General features: G+C 40.1%; 1 protein-coding gene across 3 annotated transcripts in view; it reads left to right on the forward strand.

The window, feature by feature from the left end:
- Nucleotides 1-7,014, forward strand: part of ICE2 (interactor of little elongation complex ELL subunit 2) — a 61,131-nt gene extending 54,117 nt beyond the window's left edge. For all 3 annotated transcript variants that reach the window (XM_048866909.2, XM_048866911.2, XM_048866910.2), the window contains 3 exons: nucleotides 417-467; nucleotides 1,640-1,898; nucleotides 5,158-7,014. In XM_048866909.2, coding sequence (XP_048722866.1) covers nucleotides 417-467; nucleotides 1,640-1,898; nucleotides 5,158-5,334 — 487 coding nt within the window. In that variant the 3' untranslated portion in view covers nucleotides 5,335-7,014. The remainder of the gene's footprint in view (nucleotides 1-416; nucleotides 468-1,639; nucleotides 1,899-5,157) is intronic.
- The last annotated feature ends 15,546 nt before the right edge of the window (nucleotides 7,015-22,560 follow it).

The raw sequence follows: 22,560 nt of genomic DNA on the forward strand, positions 1-22,560 counted from the left end.
GGACTCCCAAATGCTTTGTTTAGTATGATGGCCAAGATTTCCAGTTACAACTAATGACTTTGGGTGCCTCTGTTTATTGGATGAGCAACTTGAGGCATCATAAAAGGACCTGATTATCAAAATATTACTTACTGAAAATCCGATTCCTTCAGGGTGTCTCAAATTGGGTTCCCAAAATCACTTGTCACTTTTGAAAATCTTGGCTTATAATGACAGGTTTCAGAGTAACAGCCGTGTTAGTCTGTATTCGCAAAAAGAAAAGGAGTACTTGTGGCACCTTAGAGACTAACCAATTTATTTGAGCATGTAGCTCACGAAAGCTCATGCTCAAATAAATTGGTTAGTCTCTAAGGTGCCACAAGTACTCCTTTTCTCTTGGCTTATAAATTTACCTTCTGTGAATTTTCTACCCACAGGCCTGCAAATCCATTAAATATACTTCGACATATCTTGAAGAAAGTGATTGAGTAAGTACTTTTTGTTGTTGTTAAATATTTATGTTGCAGTAGCACCCAGAGGCTCCAAAGATCATTTTTTTTCTTTTGTAACGTAATTGTCTACTCTTCTGCTGCTATTTCTATTTTAACTTGGATAATACAGTTACATACTCTTTTGTACATAAAAAGTAACCCTAAATGCTTTACAGATAGGGTACAGAATAAGAGTTTGATCCTACAAGCCCCCTTACTCAAGAGTAGACCTTCCTCAGACAGTAAATCCCACTGGCATTTCTCACTTCACTGAGTTTGCAGGATTGGGCCCTGACATTGGTGCTTCAAGGGAAACATTTACGCTTTGCTAGCCTTTTGCTTGTACTGGGAACAGATTGTTGTTGTTTTTTATCCCCCTGCAGGGCTTCACTTGTCCTTACTTATAGTTGCACAGTTTTTCTCCATATGTCTTCACCAGTTCTCTGCGGCTTTGTTCTCTACTTTATTTTGCATTATTTAACTGCTAAAATTTTCTCAGGCTGTTAGCCACTTTGGAAATATGAAATGTGTTTCGAAAAGCCAGTTTCTTGCCATGCATGTATGTGAAGCATCTTACTTACTTAGTTTTGAGCTTCACGGTTTTTGGGTCCAATCTTTATGACATGTAATTAAGACTTTTCTGGTGGGGAATTGGTTGAGCCTTTACTTTCTATAAACCTACATAAGCCTGGGTGAATTAAAAAAGCTTCCAGTGTATGAATTCATAATTATGCTTTCATCACTGTGCTTTCTCATGATTTATGTGCTTTGCTGAAAAGGGATGGATTTTAGCATGTGCTCAAGTGCTTAGCTGAATCAGGGCCTAAATAACTAATGATAATAGTACACAAATGGAAGATAAATTAGCATTTTCATCCAGATATTTTTTAATTCCTTCGTTAATAAACAGGTTGCAGATTATATACGTTATTTAGGTGTGTTAATATATTTAATGTAAATATTAGATACTTTGATGCCCCACTGTGTCAGCTATGTTCTCCTTTCTTTTTTAACAAGTCTTTATCCAGCAGAAGCCATTTACTGTTTTTACCATCTCTGATTATGAACAGATCAAATGGTTGGACTAAGAAGCAAAAATACTGTTTGTTTTATTTACTCTACCTTTTATTAAGTCTTGAATTTTGATTTGTGATGTGACTGTGCTTTAGTTTGCAGGAGGGCTCTTACTTATTGACTCATGCTTCAGGAGATTCATCAGTTGCAATTTACCAGAGCTGTCTTGGGAAAGTGACCAGAGCATCGTATAATTTACATAAAGCTCACTGCAGTCTGCCTAATGTACCTTCCACCCTCTCAGTTCCATGGGTACCATTAGATCCCAACCTTCCTTTACCCTATCACACTAATAATGGAAGAGTCCCATGCACCTTTCCACCTAGACCCCAAGAAACTACGAGAAAACAGAAGGTAAGTAACCACACTAAATGCAGATAAATGTGTTGGCTCATTTGAAATAAGCAAATTTGCTCCATAGGTTACAGATATTTTACTAAAAAGAAAAGGAGTACTTGTGGCACCTTAGAGACTAACAAATTTATTTGAGCATAAGCTTTCATGAGCTACAGCTCATTTCATCGGATGCATTCAGTGGAAAATACAGTGGGGAGATTTATATATATGGAGAACATAAAACAATGGGTGTTACCATACACACTGTAACCAGAGTGATCACTTAAGGTGAGCTATTACCAGCGGGGAGGAGGGGAGAAACTTTTGTAGTGATAATCAAGGTGGGCCATTTCCAGCAGTTGACAAGAACATCTGAGGAATGGTGGCGGGGAGGTGGGGGAATAAACATGGGGAAATAGTTTTACTTTGTGTAATGACCCATCCACTCCCAGTCTCTATTCAAGCCTAAGTTAATTATATCCAGTTTGCCGATTAATTCCAATTCAGCAGTCTCTCGTTGGGAGTCTGTTTCTGAAGTTTTTTTGTTGAAGAATTGCAACTTTTAGGTCTGTAATCGAGTGACCAGAGAGATTGAAGTGTTCTCCGACTGGTTTTTGAATGTTATAATTCTTGATGTCTGATTTGTGTCCATTTATTCTTTTACGTAGAGACTGTGCCGTTTGACCAATGTACATGGCAGAGGGACTTTGCTGGCACATGATGGCATATATCACATTGGTAGATGTGCACGTGAATGAGCCTCTGATAGCGTGGCTGATGTGATTAGGCCCTATGATGGTGTCCACTGAATAGATATGTGGACACAGTTGGCAACAGGCTTTGTTGCAAGGATAGGTTCCTGCGTTAGTGGTTCTGTTGTGTGGTTGCTGGTGAGTATTTGCTTCAGGTTGGGGGGCTGTCTGTAAGCAAGGACTGGCCTGTCTCCCAAGATCTGTGAGAGTGATAGGTCGTCCTTCAGGATAGGTTGCAGATCCTTGATGATGCGTTGGAGAGGTTTTAGTTGGAGGCTGAAGGTGATGGCTTGTGGCGTTCTGTTATTTTCTTTGTTGGGCCTGTCCTGTAGTAGGTGACTTCTGGGTACTCTTCTGGCTCTGTCAATCTGTTTCTTCACTTCAGCAGGTGGGTATTGTAGTTGTAAGAATGCTTGATAGAGATCTTGTAGGTGTTTGTCTCTGTCTGAGGGGTTGGAGCAAATGCGGTTGTATCGTAGAGCTTGGCTGTAGACAATGGATCGTGTGGTGTGGTCTGGAGGCATGTAGGTAGGAATAGCGGTCAGTAGGTTTCTGGTATAGGGTGGTATTTACATAAAAGAATAAATGGACACACCTTTGAATGGAAATGGCCCACCTTGATTATCACTACAAAAGGTCTCCCCCTTCTCCCCCTCCCCCGCTCTCCTGCTGGTAATAGCTCACCTTAAGTGATCACTCTGGTTACAGTGTGTATGGTAACACTCATTGTTTCGTGTTCTCTATGTATATAAATCTCCCCACTGTATTTTCCACTGAATGCATCCGATGAAGTGAGCTGTAGCTCACGAAAGCGTATGCTCAAATAAATTTGTTAATCTCTAAGGTGCCACAAGTACTCCTTTTCTTTTTGTGAATACAGACTAACACGGCTGCTACTCTGAAACCAGATATTTTACTAGTCTGTCACCTTTGGGCTTGAGATCCTTAGTTGAAAAATTCATACCACAGCCCTCAAGAGTACAGAACACACAAATTCACTTACCTGGAACTATCCCTGTTTATTTAATGAGTAACTAGAATTAGCTGTTATTCCAGGTATCCGATTATGATTGACAAGGATTTTTAAAACATGGATTTTTCACAGTTTTGTGGTAAAGTTGTATCTAGGAAAGTTCTGAGGTGAAACTTTGCTCACTGAACTTGTGTGGACTAACAATACTTTCTGACAGTGTAGCGGGTGAGCCCGGTTCTTCAGTAGGAGCATCTGCAGTTGGTGTATCAACATTCCGCAAGCACAACTAAACAGGGACTAAAATGTTTGCAGCAAGGACTCCCTCCTAATTTTGGCTCTGGAGGCAGATTTTTGTGCTGTCCTTTTTGATCGCATTTTTTTTCCTCAAACTATCTCAGGAGGGATTTTTTCTAAACAAAAGTTTACATAACTGCTCCTCTTCCCATCTTGATTTCACTGATACCCTGATTTGCTTCTTTTGGGAAGGGAGAGCCTCTGGATATACACTCTGGTTTGTGTTTTTATGACGAGCATGTGCAGAAACAGCAGTATTCCTGTTCCACAGAGGAAAAAAAATCCCCCAACCTAGTCCCCAAAGTGTTTAAGATCAAGAGAGACAAATTCTCATCAACATATTGCAGATATAATAGCTTGTTGCCTGCTTCTGGTCCCACACAACTTCATTGCCTTTGAAGAAATTCTAATTACAAGTCGGGTGGCTTTTTGAGATGAGCCTGAGGTAAAGGGTGTTACTCAAATTCTCATTCCTAAATTATGTCCTCTTAAACCGTGAAATAATCATGGAAATGGCTACCTTTTATTTTTATACAAGATTATTTTTAAAATAAGAGCCATATGTCACTCCTTGTCTGAAGGCATGTGATTTACCTTTTTATTTAGGAAAATATGATTATGATGTCTCAGACATAAACATAATTTTATTTGACTGGCTTATTCCCTTCTAGTAAAAATGAACACCTTTACACTGTATGTGTTTTCCGTTATTTCACAGACTAAGTTGCATGAAGATATACATTTTAATAATTAGTTTGTTAGAAATGAATTTTATCAAAGAATTTATCAGTGCGAAAATGACCGTGTCTTCTAAAATTAAATCACAAGTAAACTGATTTAGTGTAACACAATGTTAAACTTACATTGAACTGATTATCTAGGTCTGGAGAAGCCTCTGATGGAATTTGTCATAGTCCCAAACTATAGGGCAGTGAGTAAACAATGCATTTCGCAAACTGTGCGAATTTCCACTAACAAATCCAAACTATTCACTCTAATATTTTGTACAAATACTGTGACATTTTAAAAAGTAAAGAACATCCAAACAGTATTTCTGGTAGCTTAGTTTGCTCCTGTATTTTTTTTAAGGGGTTCCTTATATTAATCTATTGTATAAATGTGACATACTCTAAAGGACTGCCCTGTGGACTAGATGTAGCTGGCAAATTTCTGAATATAAGCCTGTAGATATTTAGGTTTAAACTTTAATGCAGACTGAAGTAGCTAATACTTTTTTTTTTCCCCCCAATGCTTCTAGATGAATTGGGCAAAAGTGCACACAGACACACCCAACAATGAAAAGCCAGGATCCATGGAAACAAAAAGCAATCCCTTGTCAGCTAAGCCTGTTAGAAATGAAGGTGTGGCTGCAAAGAAACTGAAGAAAAATAATGGCAAACAAGCAAATAAGATGAAAAAGTGGAAAAAGAAATAAAAGCAAACTCAAGCAAAGCAGGAATAGCTTAGCCACAGTGAGAAAACATGGATTGGAAAAAGCACAAGACAAACAAAGAGCTTATTTTTCATAATACTTCAGAGAAGCCAGAATGCCCTGGCAGAGGAGAGCTGCACAGCCATATTGAGGAAGGTTGTGAAATGCTACGATACCTTAACCCTTTCTTAACTCACTGAATGCAACTCAAATGTGAACATCTTATTTTAAGTTAGCACATGAGAAGAAAAGTCAAGTGTCTACAATTAATACCTGTGGACAAATGTAAATATCATAACTGCTTTCGTTTTTATATTAAAAATATAATTTGAGAAAAGAAGCATTAATTAACACCAATATTACATAAAGATGAAAAAAGTACTTTCTTTTTCCAATTGTCTTGATTCTTTTTCCAGTTTGTTGCAGATGTGTATTTTTGATGATATTATTTGAATTGTGTACTGGTTTTAAATGTAAAATGCAGCATCAGCAGTTTCAATTTAATTAGTTCATGTTATTAAAAAGCAGGGTGTGTTGTGCCCAGTTTGAAAAGGAAATATTACCCCTGAGAATAAGGTTGTGTAGTTAACAGCTTTTGATGAGCAACATTTGTTATGTTTGCAGAAGCGTTGTCTTTCGAATTCCATTATTGATATACCTGTTGGCATAGTGTACTAGTGAGCATTACAGTACACCACAGTATAAGAAGGTTAAAATTGACTTCTGTGTTTTCTCAAGATTAGTTTTTGGCATTAAATTCTTTCCAAAACTTCAAATCCTCAAGAGCCAGTATGTTGTTAATGTAGTACTGAATGACTACAGCCTCAGTCCTGTGTCTTTTCATAGGCAGATGCTTGTTGAAGTCAGTAGGGCTCCATGCAAGCACAGAAAGTTTCGCCCATATGCAACAAGTTGCAGGGTGAGGGCTTTAGTCATTATTACAGAGACAAGACAGACATTTGCTGTGGCTCAGCAGTTCACTTGTAGTTTAGGAGCCAAGCTGAAAGGGGTGAGTTCAGACAAAGATTCAGAGAGGGAAATTCTTGGCTAACGATGGGTGTGACTACATGTTTTCTGTTTGAGTGAATATCAGTAAAATTGCCATTTTGTAAAATGCTAAAAAATTAGAATATAAATGCCAATACACCACAAATTGATTGTCAACATACATAGGTTATTTAAATAATTTATAAATGTTATACATTTATAAAAATTATTGTCAAAGGAAAGCTTTTTTTATGCACTCTACTATATTTCATAGCGCCCTCGAGGTTTTATCCAACAGGCAACTTGCAGGTCACACTTTCAAAACTGAAAATTATGATTGCTAAATTCTATGCTATGAATGAAGGGTTTTTCTATTGCTGCCGATAACTAATTAGTATGGGTCTCATCTTGAGAGGTGTTGAGCTACTCCTGAATACTCAGGATAAAGAATGTAAACTTTGTTTTAATGCCTGAGCTCTTTTATAGGCCTTGACTGTGTTCACTGAGGCTGTACATGTACACAAATTACTCACATGCAGGATCAGGGCCTTAGTTAGCAATGAGTTTGTTCAAAATGTTTTGTTTGTATGTTATGTAAGTTAATTGCACCATTATGTTCAAAGTTGTTCTACTCAAATGTACTGTATACAAATGTATTTTAATATCCCTTAAAGATGAATAAAATACTTAGTTTTATATATTTATATATTTATTTTTAAATCTTAGTGATATATTAAAGAAACAGGTTTTAAAGCAATGCAGATAGTTTTTAATGCACATTTGCCAATCTTCTGTGAAATATAAAATATTTTGTAATTTACCAATATTGTTATATTTTATTTATATCTTTATTTACCTTCTGTTAACTCCCCAGACATTGCTTCAGTTGTTCCTTTTAGATGCAATATGTTAATAAGGAGCAACATATTTGATAGTGATTTGATAGTGAATAATGAATATTAGATTGATTCAAAATCATAAATCCATTTTGTGACCTCCCATGGAGAAGTATTTTGCTTATGAGTCATGTGCCAGATAATTGAGGGAGGGGATCCAAAGCATAGTTTTCAGCATAAAAGTAAAAATTGTATTATAACAACCAAGGAATTTGATATTTGGACATAGACCTGTTAACTTCATGCTGAGTTTGCCCTAATATCCTAGAATGTCAAGGTTGGAAGGGACCTCAGGAGGTCATCTAATCCAACCCCCTGGTCAAAGCAGCACCAATACCCAATTTTTGCCCCAGATCCCTAAATGGCCCCCTCAAGGATTGAACTCACAACCCTGGGTTTAGCAGGCTAGTGCTCAAACCACAGAGCTATCCCTCCCTTCTGGGTGTCTGAAAGGCTTAACCTTTCAACTCTCATAATATATTAAAGTGTGTAATCCCAGTTATTATACAGTTAAAATGGACAGGAATCTAAAGGTTAAATAAGTAATACATTGTATCGTTTGTATGTACTGTTGCATTTAAATTTTCAGATTCAGATAAAATTTGGACTGTACAAACTGTTCCGGATTAACTGGGTCTGTGTATAGTTTGCCCTCTCTGAATATGACGAATTCGGTTGGGGTGGCCAACCTGAACCTGAGAAGGAGCCAGAATTTAGCAATGTACATGCCAAAGAGCCACAGTAATACATCAGCAGGTCCCTCTGCCCTGCTTCCAGTGTCTCCTGGCAGCCCCACTGATGAGCGCCTCCCTGTCCTTCCCCGCACCTCCCAATCAGCTGTTTCATGGCATGCAGGAGGCTCTGGAGGGGAGGAGGGAAGAGTGAGGGCATGGCAGCCTCAGGGGAGGGGGTGGGAAGGGATGGCGTTGGGGGCAGGGCCAGGGGTTGAGCAGGGAGCACCCCCCGGCACATTGGAAAGTTGGCGCCTGTAGCTCCAGCCCTGGAATCAGTGCCTATACAAGGAGCCACATATTAACTTCTGAAGAGCTGCATGTGGCTCCAGAGTCACAGGCTGGCCACCTCTAAATTAGGGGTTTGTGTTCCCTGGTTCTTTTCACACCCTTGCTTTTAGCAAGTTGCATTAAATGTGTGGAATGGCTCTTCCCAGAGATGCAGATCTTTGAGTGGCCCATATAGTGGGTGAAATTTGGGATTAAACTAGTGTATCAATGCTTCAACTAATGGCATGACAAGCTTCCCACCAAGGAGGAAAGATGCTGTCATGTTTGATCCTGGAGTTGCCAAAACTGATCATCTTGGGGACTTCAGCATATAGGCAGAGGAGAGATTTGGTGCATTGGCCCAGGACAGTATGACTCTCGAGTCAGCCTTGGGTAATGCACCAGTCGTCTTGGGCATTACTTATGCAGGTAGGTTCACTTTTGAACCTATCTTGATCACCCGTAGTGACCTCGTTCAGGGCTGCAGGACCAAAAACAACAACAACCCTGTTTTGTATTTTCCCTAGGAGTCCATTGAAAACTTTTGGAATCCCAACCCCAACTGGATTATCTAGGAATTACTGTGAGGCAAATAATAATTCCAAAACTGTTTGGGGAGCAAAATCATCCTTCCTTTGGATAGCAGCACTGGCAGCCTGGTAGGGCAGTGGTTTTCAATCTTTTGTCATTTGCAGACCCCTAAAAAACTTTAAACGCAGGTGCAGACCTTTTTGGGTATCTTAGACATAGGTTGAAAACTACTGTTTTATGGTAATGACAACCTTTCGTGGACACCTTAGACATAGTCTGCTGACCCCCAGGCATCTGCAGACCCCTGGTTGAAAACCACTGTGTTAGGGCATTTATACAGTCAACTATCCACAACTATAAATGATCTGGCCCTCAAGAATCCACAGTAAAGATTTCTATGGTTATCAATGACCAGTGAAAGATGAAGCAAGAAAGGAGGACAGTGAAAATCTAGAATGGATTCATTTCCTTAACAAAAAAGTATTTTAAAATTCTCTGTCATGGCTGTGGTAAAGATTCAACTCCATTTCCTCCACTATGGCATCAGTGAAGTTCTGTCCATTGGAACAACACTTTATCCTGTGTGTACAAAATTCATTGTTGATGAGGACTACACAATAGATTGCTCAGAAATAATATCATTATCTCTCTAATTACAGGAAATTGTGTACAAAAATAACTCTCAAGATTAGACTAGATTAATCAAAGTGCAAACATAACAGGAACTGAAAGCCTAAGTGAGCTTCTGGCCTCAGCTCTAGTTTCTGGTTTCAGTTTAACGTTTTAGAGGAAGTGTTTAGGAGAATTTCTTCAGGAAAATAAGTGTTTGTAAAATAGATTTCAACCAACCCCAAAACACACTGGTTATGGAGCTGTGTACTCAGCTACTGCTGTGGGCTCTTTTCATGCTTGTAACCAAACCATGGTAGGGAGGGAAGATGAATGAACAGAAAAGTTTGTGGATTCTGTGAAGATAGTACGAACTCTTAAACATGTTCAAAATCCCAATCCAGAGTAGAATGTTTTGAGAAGCAGTGTGTTTACTGGTTAGAGAGGGGATTTGCGAGTGAAGGAAAGTAAGTACTCCTGAGGTCTAGGTCTTGGTTTTTACTACTGATGTGCTTTGTGAACATGAGCCACAACCTTTAGGGCCAAATTTTGAAAGGGTCTTACATTTTGAACCTGCCACTTTGTGCCCAGAATAGATTATGGTTATGTGTGATAAAATTTAGATTACTCCAATTTGTGGGTTCACATTTGGTTACCGCTTCCTGTATGTCGTCTAAATTCTTATAATGGCATTCATCACCTGGGTATCTCCATTGGTTTGGCTCTCCCTCAATGGGCTTTTGATAACTTCAGTTGATTTTTCAGTGATCTGGCCTCTGTTTAGTTCATGGTTCATGGATGGTAGGCTTTTAGTCAGCCCTTCACTAGAGCAGATGGAAACAGTAAATCGTTCATGTATCATTTAGCCTTGGCCACCTAAGGACTGCTACTACCTTATAGGTCAAGGTGAGCTGGAGAAGAGAGATTCTCTATCTTTTTAACAGAGACACATGGCGAGCTATTTGGCATTGATTAGTGTGGGAAAGGTCCTATGAATAGGTAAGCGCTTCCTCTTCAGTTTCTTTTTACAATAAAAGAGTTTTTTTCTCCTCCAACTCCTTCTCTTCCTCCAATTTATGAGGTTAGGTTTTCACATTGCGTAACCACGTAGGTTTTGCCATACTGGATCAGACCACCGCGCTTTCAAATCTAGTAGATTCCCTTCACTAGCGACTATTACTTGGTGCTTCCGAACAAGATGAAAATACCCTGTAACATAGCTGGCCAGTTGTGCATTGCTAGGTGAGATGTGGCTATCAGTTTACATCTGGAAGCATGAGATTTTATAAGTCCCCTTTCTTAGCATGCATAACCCTAATGGCTATTGTTCATAAAATGCAATTTCCCCTCTTTAATTCCTGCAATAGCAAGCGCAATCAAACATTATCGCAGCATGTACCACATATTGGTGGAGAGACTATGGACCTCCTCCTTTCCTATATGTGATTGTCCTGGGCTCCTCCCTTCCTCTTGGCAATTGCAAAACATCCCCATGGCAATGACAGAAATTGTTTATGTGCAAAAAAAATTAGGAAAGTAAATATTTTTCCACTGTCTTTTAATGCAGTTTAGCAGCTGGAAGCAAGGAGGAGAGCCAGCACCATATGACCAGAAAGCTCCCCAGGGATCACAGTTTGGGAACCTCCCACACAGTAAAGGCCACTGTTTAATGATGCGCTGCTTGAAGAGGTATTTCCTTTTGTTCTCAATTTATTTGCCATCCAGTTGAAGTAACCCCTTGTTATCAAAAGAAGAAAATCATCAGTTCAGATGCTGTCCTTCAGCATATTTAATACTGTCCTCCATTTTAGTCTCCTCTAGCTTTTCCCATATCTAAATGAATGTGCCTTTTACAGTCTCTCATTCTCTAGAAGTCCCACTATATCTGTAATATCCCACTAAAGTGTCCCTTTGAGAAGTTGCTAAATGACCTATATCTTTTCTAAGCAATATTGAACATAGTACATCTCATAAGAACATGCCATTGTTAGATATGTCCTTTTATTTCTTCTTGCTTAATGCTCACTAGCATAGTGTTTGCTATTGTTTTTAAACTTGCTAAAATGTTTTTGTCTGACTGTTCACAATGATTCTCAAGTTTTTGGCCATGAAAGTTCAGAGCCACTAACCTATACCAGAATTACTAGATTATTTTTGAAAATGTGTATTACTATATATTTATCCAAGTTACATTTCAAATGTGGGGGCACAAAACAGACTTAAAACCAGTCTAAATGGTCAGTTAAGGATGTATTACCCTTGTCTGACCGATCTTCCACTACTTGTAGCATAGAGGGGGTCCATGGAGGAAAAGGTTGACAGGAGTGCCTCAGTATTCCAGCAATTCCCAATTGTCAGATTGACCCTTGGGAGGACCATTGCAGATGGGCATAATTTAGAGAAGCCATGAGACTGTTTCTAAGTTGCAAACCAGCCCCTAGTTGGCCCTAGAACAGGCAGGGCATAAAGGTAGCTTGCAGCTACCTTTGCCCTTCCCTCACCCCTGCATGGATCCTGTACCAAGCATATCTCATCTGGACTCCTGGGTTGAGTGCTCTGGAGGTTTTTGTTTTGTTTTGTTTTGTTTAAGATAATGGAGTCATCAGCAAACTCCAACTCTGTCTTCCAAACTGTTTAAAAATAGTTAAATGGGATTGGTCCTGGGGCCAAGCCCATGGGGCTCCGCACTCTTATTCATTTTCCTCTCTAAGGAGCAGGTCAGTACACTAGTGCAGGAAAAAGTGCCTTGAAGACCAAGTGGGAGTTTTGTATGAAGTATAATACTGGAGATAATTAAAAATAAAATTATATGAAGACCTTAACTCAAGAACTGTTCATATTTATGTTTGAGCATTGATTGATTTGTGTTTTATTAAAAAATACAGGGCATTTTTTAAATTGAGATTGGTAGTAAAGCCTGTGAAATAGCATCACCAGAGGAAAGGGGAAGGGGCACATTTTTCACTACAGAATCTAACAACTTGTCCCTGGTTCCTGGTATATAGTAAATTAGCTCACAATTAGAGCAGGGTGGAATTTGTTTCGCAAATAGTTTATTTGTTGAAAGATGCCATTTCATTTGACCCAAAACTGTTTGCAGATTGGTGTCCAGTACACTGAATAGTTGCTACTGAACCAAAAAATCAAAATGTTGGTGTTGAAATGAAGCAGTGGTGGTCGTGCCTGTTTTGTAACTTTTAGCCCAGTAGTTAGGACTCCTTGGATGTGGGGGAGACAGCGTCAATTCATATGGAGAAGGGCTTGGACTTGAGTCTCCCATGTTGCAGGAGGTTGCCCTTGTCACTGGGCTATGGGATATTCTGGAATGGGGCTTCCTCAACCTCTCTTGTAGGAGCTGTTCCACTTGGTGTAAATAATAAAATAGTCATTGTAGGCGGGACTTGAACTGGGTGTTCTACATGCTAGGTGAGTGCCCTAATCACCAGGCTACAGAGTTACTCTCACTCTCTTTTCCTGGCCCAATGACTATTCAGTGCCAGTCATTACGCATTCATAGTCCTTCATTAAATGTTTTGTTCAATCTGACTCAAAATGTTTTATGCCTTCTCAATTTGCCAAAAAACTCGGGGTCGGGGGGAGATTCTGGTTGACCTGAAGTGAAACTTTTTTCCAATTTTTTAGAATTGCTAGCAAACCAAAAAAACGCCATTATTCAGCCAACTCTCCTCACAAAACCTTTTTGACAAATAGCCTGTTCTAGAGATGTACCTTTCAGTACTTCATATTGTGCAGAACATAATGGAGGGAGGCTCCTTAATCTTCAGTTGAGTAATACTCTTCTTCACGGAAGTCAAAAGAATCAGTACGCTAATTTTCTTTCCCAGGAATATGTCTGAATCAACCAGCCCCATTCCCTGGGATGATGGCATGGGTCCAGCTGCAGCTCTATAGATATATTCAAAAAGGCTATTCCAAGGACTGTATGATAACATCTCAGTTTTATTAAAACTTGTGCCAGAGCATCAGCCTATATAGTCTCCCACATACAGGTGAAATTTTTCTGTAATAAGATGGTGCAATTAGCTAGGAGCATGATACAACCTGTCTAGGTCTCCAAATTGAAGTGTGCAGCTTTTATTTCTGCATTCCCTGAGGTGCTGCCATGTTAGTAGTAGTTGTTCAGAAAGGGGCTTAGGAACGCTGTGGTAGTATCCCATACACAGTGTTATATTTACCTAAAATGTTGAAAATCATCAGATTGGGGGAGGAAAGGAAGGGGAATCTAGGTTCTTTTTTACCTTTTGGGTTCTGAGCCTTTAGGGTCATGTTTTCAGGCTTTTCTCTACAACTCTGAGGACTAGAATCTTCTTTAAAACTGAAAGCTGAGATTCTCACATAATCATAGGATTCCAGGAGTGTGGTTTTCAGAAATATACCAAATATGAGACTCTCCATACAATTGCTGGAGTTGGCAGTGCTGCACACCTCCATGCTGATGTAATCAATCGCCCTGCACCAACCAGCATGCATTACGAGGATCATGCAATCAATGGAGTGTGCATAACTAAAAGGAGGAGGTGCAGGAGGGATAGTGGAATATTCCTCTGAAAAAGCAACATCACAGATCATGGAAGTTAGGCCAAGTAAGCTGTCATTAATCGTTTCTTAGACAGCTAGTGCAACCCATTGAGGATTCTCAGGAGTACAAGCACTAGTGAGAAACCAGTGGCAGCATGTCAGTTTGACCCAGATGTGCTGTTGATGTTGGTGAGAAGGTCACAGAGTACAGCGGCACCTCAGCTGTGCATGCCTCCCTGCCTTTCCACAATCTCCCCATCCTGTGTTTTTAGTGGGATGATGCAGCATAACTAGTCTCCCTCTGCTATCCTGTATTTTCCCTAGTAAATTCTCCCCTTTGGCATATATTTACAAGGAAGGTAGAGAACACGGCCTTTTGAATTTAGTGCAAATACTTAAGTGCGGCTACTAATGATGAGTGCTGCCAAATTTCCCCTATACTCAATGTCCCTCATGCATTTTACCAGAACCCATTTAAAACCATCAACAGGATGAGAAGAAGATAATAAATGTAATGGCTGAAAATCAGTTTTGGAATAATTGTTCTAGCAGTGAATAAATCACTTTCTATTTTATGTATTTATGAATTCATGGCTCCTTTGTAGACTTGAAGGCTTATTTATCCCATATCTCTGCGAACTACATAAACATCATCCTAACCAGTGAACATGTCAATACCTGCAGAGCTCCACCTACCAAACTTCTGAACAAGCAGAGTTGTTCTTTCAAGGACAAAATATAGGAATTAATTGAGAAAATGTTTCCCATGGACTCAAGCAGTTTTTCAACTAGCTCTGTCCATAATATGTGTTCTCAGATGGTGCCTGATGAGCTTTTACTGGAATGCAGTTTAGATAGCAGTTTGAATTCAAACATAAAAAAGAGCACAGAAAGTAACCTCCACCACATCTCCTTATACTCAAAGAATGCAGAGTATCCCCACTGAGAATCACCTGACCATACAAACACCTATTTAATTCAGATTCTTTTATATATAATGTACCCAGTACCATAGGTGTGCATTGTACACAGGTTTATTCTGGTAGCTACACAAAAGAAACATGAATCACCTTAGTGTAAATCTGAGGCTGTCTGCACTTGCCATTGTACTTGATTACATGTGCATTGTGCCATAACCCCACCCCCCCATTGACCAAATATGAAGCATGTTCCTGAAGGAGAGCACACAACAAGTAAGCTAGCATGCATGAGGGGTGTGGGTATGTACATGCTGGACAAAGAGGAGCATGTGATTCTGCACTTCTACCTGGCAGACCCAGAACCACTGCAGGAACCAGAATCCAAGGTTGGTAAATTTTCCAGTGATTCTCCCTATTCCCACTTCCTGGAAATATCCCCTCCACCTGCTCCAGTGATACATGCCTGAAACCAGCCTTCAGTCCACTCTGACATGGTCCCAAGCAACACAGGGCTGAAAATCAGCGATTGTACTGAAATCTTGATGAACTACTGTAAAGCATTTAGCAGAAGCCATAGCAGATTATTAATGAGCAGTCACTGTTCTCTGGTGTCTCTGTATTTCTCACCCAAAACTTTGGCAGGGATAGTCCCTGAGCCATGCAGACCAGGGAGAGAGGGACTAGGGAGAAAGAAAGAAGCCAATCAGCGATCAGAGCAACTGTCACTTTGGCATGTTTCACAAGCACTAAGTGTGTGTGCGTGTCAACAAAGTTTGTCTCTCTTCACCAATTAAGATATGTACCCCATGTCATGTCTCATATCTGTGAATCAAAAGAACAGATGTAAACATAAAAGGTTCCCCTCCATGCCAACTCCACAGCCTGACAGGATAAAGAATGGTACAGTGTCCTTTGACTTTTAAGTATGTAATTGCATCCCTATTGGTTTGACAGCTTGTATCTCTGCAGCCATGCCTTGGAACTGCTGGTCCCTTAGCCCTTTTTTGGCCACAAAAGTATCTTCAAGTCTTTCTTTGGGACAGCTTTAGAGGAAAGACGACAGCTGTCTCTCCATATCCACACTGTACATCTAATGTCGCTTGCACCTCTCCCTGCCTCCCTAAAGAGGTCAGAAATCAGTTCCTTTTGGGAACACCAGCCAGTCCCCAGGATACAACAATCAAAAACATTCCAGCTCAGATAAAAGAAGCATTTCTTAGAGGTTTACAAAAGAGAAGATGCTAATGAAATATGTTAAATATTACACATAGGCTGTGCAACATTCATTCATTCATTCCAACCCTGCACTTAGGTTACAGTCAATTTGTATGTTTATCTGACCCACTATCTGGCAGAAATCGCTTCGGCTAGATCTCAAAACTGCACCTCCGCTCCAAGAGTGCAGGTCTCACTCTGCCTGACAGAAATGGAGCTAACTGCTGCTACCCTCCTTCACTGAATGCCCTGTCTTCTTAGACACCAAGTTAGCTATACCTTGCTTCAGCTTTGACCTTGCTTGCTACCCCCAAAGCTGGCCCTGCCTTTTCTATGCAGAAAAACAGCTGTGGCGTAGGGGGGCTGTGGAGTTTTTATAGCGTGTTGGGGGGGGGGTGCTCAGAAAGAAAAAGGCTGAGAACCCCTGCCCTAGGCATCAGAGATAGTAAATAGAAAATGGAGATTTGTGGCAAGTGTTCTAGGCCTGTTTTTGATTGTATGTTGTCTGATTTAGTGATATATTTATTGGTTACTTTGTCATATATCGATGAGGAAATTGTGGGGTTATAGTTTCAAAAGGGCCTAAGACAGTTACACTTTCAGCTCCCATTGTGTTTTGGTGGGATATGGGCACCTTGACAGTCTAAATATTTAATGTCTGACTATCTACTCTTCCCTCTAAGGGCTTGTCTACACTTACAGGGCTGCAGCAGCACCATTGTAGCACTCAGTGAAGATGCTACTTATGCCAACAGGAGAGCTTCTCCCATCGGCATAGATACTCCACCTCCCCAAAAGTCGGTAGCTATGTCAATGGGGAGAAGGCCTCCTGTTGAAATAGCACAGTCTGCACCAGGGGTTAAGTTAGTATAACGTTGCTGCGGGGGTCTGGATTTTTTACATCCCTGAGCGGTGCAGTTATACTGATATCGGTTAGTAGAGTAGCTAAATATCAGGGGATATTGGTTAACGTGGCATTTCTTGCTACTCAAAAAGGACTAAAAGGAGCCAAGCTTTAGCCTGCTCTGTAACCATGATAGTTGGATAAAACAGCTTTTAAATGAGGAATATACAAAACCAGCAATGAAATGGAGGGGTTTGAATCCATATGGAACCTGATTTTGGAAGATGCCAAGGGAAAAGGACTTCTAAAATTTCTATTGAGGGTGGAAAAAGTGTAGAAAATATGAGAAGTGAGAATGTAATGACCTTTTCTGATAAAGGGCACAGAAGACACTTAGTAGGATAATGTACTCTTTGAATTTGTTAAATTAAAATCTGATTTGAATACACTTGTTTAAGTAGTTACCGCTTTGGTGACTGTGTTTGCTAAAGGAATATTTATTTGTTGAATTGTAAATTTTAAACTCTTTGGGACAGGACCATCTTTCTGTTCCATGTGGTCCACAATTTGGACTCCTAGGCATGACCACAATATAAATAAAAAACCTGAGCATCACTTTTATTCAGATATGGTAGAGCACAGAACAGGAAAGGGTATACATGGTATAGGTGGTGAGATGCATATGTTTTGTCTAATGTGGCGGTTATACCATTGAAAATATGGTATAAAATATGGATTTCCTTGTGTATATAAAAATGTTTTGGAAAAAAAAAGTGGGACAAAAGTTGATTATATTTTCTCAGCCTCTTCAGTAATACATTGGGAAAGTAAAAGCAACAAAGTCCTTCTGTAATTTAGTTATTGGGGGGTGTGCACATGCCTGTTTGTGTGTCAGAGAGAGGTCGTAGAAAAAGTTCAACAATCTTTGTATCTGAAAAGTTTCAACAGAATGTATTTCATCAACATCAGTTTAGGCTCTGGTTATCACTGCATTGCCTCAGCAATGCTTGATTTGCAATTATTTTTCTTGAGGGATATCCTCTAGGTCTTGAAACCAAAAAGAAACCTATCTCTATGTCTGAAAAGCAAAGTGAAAAATTTGTACACCAAAGGGGTTGGCTTGTTGTAATACTATAGTGCTGCTTGTCAGTGCTGAGTTTTTAATCTCCGTGATGTGTGTGTGCGCGTGCGTGCTTTGTTTTGTTTTGTTTTTTGAAGAGGCATGGTAGAGATAGATCTGTCAATCTTAAGTATTTATACAGGAAAGTTGCTACAGTACATAGGTACTGATACATAGTTGCTTCATTCATTTTACTGGGAAAGAGTGTCTTGTCTAAGGATTGTTTAAAATGAGTTTGAATCTGATACTTAACTACATTCCTTGAACATTACAAGACTATTGCTCCAAATCAGTAGGTGTTACAACCTTCCCACCCTTTGGCAGGGGCCTGTTGTTTATCCAAACTACAAAATTGGCTATACTGTGAGTCACTGAAATGGAAGAGTAGCTTGCTGGTAAGCAATAGAGCTGATTTTCTGTGACAACTTTCTAAGGAGAAAATCTCTTAAGTTTTCTGAAGCTTCCATCTTCTAGTGTTGCTCCTATGCCATTCCCCAGGAACAGCAAGTTGTGGAGTAGTTATACATGCTGTTTCCACCACAATTGCCAAAGGCCCTATTTGCAGTCGGAACATTTTTTCCCTAATTTCCTACTGTTGCTAACACTGGTGTCAGCAACCCAGGGGAACGCTAGCGCAGCCAGACAGCTGGCTGCTGTCAACATTTTAAGTACTCTGTCATTTAATCCTGCTCACAACCGAACTGTGATGGTGCTTAAAACACAGGCAGAAGCAGCAGTCCATCTACACTAGGGGCTTGTGTATATGAACACTTAGTTTGCCACAAGCTGGGGTGTAAATCTACCTTATACTAGCCTGCTGTGCACTAAGTGTCTGTGTGGGCCCTGCTGCCACACACAAAAAGTTCCCTGATGGGCTTTGATCTGTCCCATTTTGAAACTGGACTAGATTCAAGTGCAGTTAGGGACCTCTTATTGTGTGGCAGCACGGTCTACACAGAGACTTGTGTGCAGCTGGATAGTGTGAGGTAGCCAAGCCCTGAGATGCCTAACAGCGATAACACCAGAGCTGAATCAGTCTCAGCAATGGTGGAAGATTTTTGAAAAAATGTCCCTAGAGTCTTTGAGACACAAGCCAGCAAAAATATTCAGATTCAGGCAGAATAACTAGTCGCTGCCCCCCAATGACACACTGAGGCTGCTTGGTGGATTTTCCCCTTTCAGTGTCTGATTTTCTTTTTATACTTAAAGTGGTGTAATGGATTGGAGCAGCCCCCTGAAGGCAGCCAGATATTTTGCTTTAGAACAGAGTGTCAGGAAATCCTTCCTTGTATTCAGGAAATTCATCGAAACATGATTCCACACAATAGGAATGTTTGTTTGTGTATCCTGTGACTGTTTCATTCACTCTGTGTAGACACTTAGCTCATTTACACTTTCAGTTCTTGGTATTTGTCAAGTGTGTTTTTATTTCTCTCTTCCTGTGTATGTAGGCAATCTCTAACCTCCATAGGATGAGACTAGTAGGTCCATGTTACATAATGAAAGACCAAATAGCTGGGCATTGGTGTTTCAATTTAGAAATCCAACTGAACTAATTCAGTGTGCTCAGAAAACTATAAAGCCTGTCTTTAAATACTTGTGATAAATGAAGGGCAGTAACATAGGTAGCAAATTGTAGTAGGGTACCTGCCCTGTTTGGGTGGGGTTCGTTCATTCATTCTGTATATCCTACACTACATGTGTAAACATAGTGCTAATCTCACACTGTGTTTCTGTTAGCACTGGACAATCAGCTGAGTGGGATTTGGCCATAACGAGTCAAGCCTGACCAGGAATGGCGACTTTAGCAAAGCAGTGTGTACAATGTTGCCTTGAAACAGCTTTATTATTATGAGCCTGTGTCTATATTTAATCGGGCTTTTTCATCATTGAAACTGCACCTGTAATTATAGTCCTAGCATGCATGCATGCTTCTTTGGCACCATTGGCAGGTGTTCCTAGGAAGTGGGCAGAGCACTCCCTTCCCCTCAGTCAGATCCCACTCCCCCTAGACATTACTCTGTATCTGGAAAGACCTTTCTGGCGGGAAAGGAGACAAACATTTACAGGTGAATTGTGAATTCAAAGGACAGGGAGGATGGGGGGATTTCCAGTGATGATAAGCAAGAGAGGTAGTAGAAAGGCTTTGGGAAGAAAGCTGAAATTCAGCTGAGATCCACTTGGCGGGATATCTAGGAAGATCTGTCATGAGATACAATCAGAAAGATGAAAATGAACAGAGCAGAGAAGTATATCTGCAAGTAGTCACCATAGAGGTGGTAGCAGAAGACATGCCCAGGGATAAGGGTGCACTGGGAGATAAGGAGAAAGCTAAGGACACACCAGCAGAATGGGAGAGAGGAGGAAGGGGTCTTTTACTAACTACCAAAAATGTTGGCTCCTAAGATCCAAAGCAGTGTTTGTAAAGTGGTTTGAGATCCTCCAGTGAGAGGCACTAAATAAGAGCAGAATGTGAGATCTGTATCTCATCAATGTTTGAGAAGCCATAGCCCAGACAACAACATCTGGTTGAAGTGGGTAGACTTAACTAAGGAAAATTGGTCCTAATGTATCATACAAAACAGGTGAATCTTGAAGCAATTTGTTGGGTGTAATTTATTCCATTGCCTTGATGGAATAATTTACCCCCTTGAGCATCTTCACTTCTGGAGAACTCTCAGGCTCCGTGAGTTAGCACACTTTTCAACAAAATGCAAATGCACATCCTATCACTGAGCAATATCAGGTGGATCTGTAGCGCTGCCTTAAAGATCAAAGGCAACACAGCTGGCCAAGAGCTATGGTATGGATGAACAGGGGTAGAGTGCTGATCAGCCAAGATCTTTGGAAAATGGCCCTGTTCTTGTGGACCTCTACTTTTCAGTGGACTTCCCAGCCACCAGCTGACCATTTAATTTCTCTCATTCGGTTCATCTGCCAGAGGGGGGCAGATGGCAATGCAAAGCTGGCCAGTGGCCATGGAACTGTGCAGTACTTTAGTTTCATACAGCATACGTCCCCTTCATCGGTAGCTGTGGTGTAAGTAAGTGTCTAGGATAGTTTACATAGCTGTTGTGGAAATATAAAATGTAGTGTTGTTAGAAATGTTTCTATTGTACTGGATTATCTTTAACCTCAACCCATTAGGAAAACAAAGCAAAACCACAACGCTGAATTCAAATAACAGGGCTAGAATCAAATTTCAGAACAATGAAGTTCTGCTACAACATGATTTTGTTTGGCTGAAGAGTCACATCAGACAATCCCAAAGGCAACCTCTAGCTACTCTGAAGTTGCAGGAGCTTGAGGGATTCAGCTATTATTATTTATTATTTCATAGATTTCGAGGGCAAAAGTGACCATTGTGATCATCTAGTCTGACTTCCTGTATAACACAGGGCATAGAATTTCCCCCAAATAATTTCTTTTGAACTACAACATTTTTTAAAAAAATTCCACACTTGATTTTAAAATTGCCTTTTCTGGAGAATCCACCATGATTCTTGTTCCTGTGGTTAACTGCTCTCACTTTGACAAATGATATCTTATTTCCCATTTGAATTTGTTGAGTTTCAACTTCCAGCCATTGGATCGTGAAGCCCCAACTGATATTCAGGCCCTATTGTGCTAAGTGCTGTACAAACATATAGTAAAAGGCAGTCTCTGCCCTGAAGAATTTATGATCTAAATAGAAAAGACAGACAAAAAGTTGGGGGGGAAGGCACTGAGAGATGAAGTGACTTGCCTAAGGTCACACAGCAAATCAGTAGCAGAGCCAGGAATAGACCCCAAGGTCTCCTGACTCCCAGTCCAGTGTCCTGTCCACTAGAGGACACTGCCTCCCATGTGCTCAGATATAACTGGAGTTCTATTTCTGTGATACAAACCTAACTCCACCTGCATTTTTTTCTTATTGTAATGATGAATTCCTTAAAATATACAAATGAGAGTATGTGAGATCTATCTTACATACAAGATCTTTCCCAGGGATAATTATAGCCCTTTAAAAGGAAGCATTTCAAGTAAATTGAATTCTGAGCAGAACATGACCTGTACACAGGAATTACATTGCACAGAAAAGAACCCATCCCATTGATTAGCTTGTTCGGTGGAGTACCTAACATGATGTCCGGCTCTGCTGTATTGAGTTGGATAAAACATGGCTTTGATGTACAATGTACTATCTAAACATGCAGCAGAGTTACAATTATATAAGACTTCTAGTGTGTAAATTATTGCAGACCTTACTACTGAAAATCCTACGTTCTGACATAAGAGGTTAAACACTTTACATGTTCACAAAGAATGATTAATATCTACTGAAGCAGGATCCTTCAGAGAAGGTCTGTTCTTTCATAGTGGTCGTGTATGTATGTTTACTATCCTGAGAACCTGAATTGATATTTATATTTAACTTCTGTGTAGCCTGTGATCAGTTTAAGAGAGTGGCAAATCTGTATTTTTCTCGGAGTCTAAAGGCTGGTCTGCCCCCTGGTTATACATCAGTTTGGCTTGAACTCCTCTTTTCATTTGCGAAGCAGATTTATCTCAAACATCATTTTGAGGT

Source organism: Caretta caretta, chromosome 10 (assembly GCF_965140235.1).
Source record: "Caretta caretta isolate rCarCar2 chromosome 10, rCarCar1.hap1, whole genome shotgun sequence".
NCBI lineage: Eukaryota > Metazoa > Chordata > Testudines > Cheloniidae > Caretta > Caretta caretta.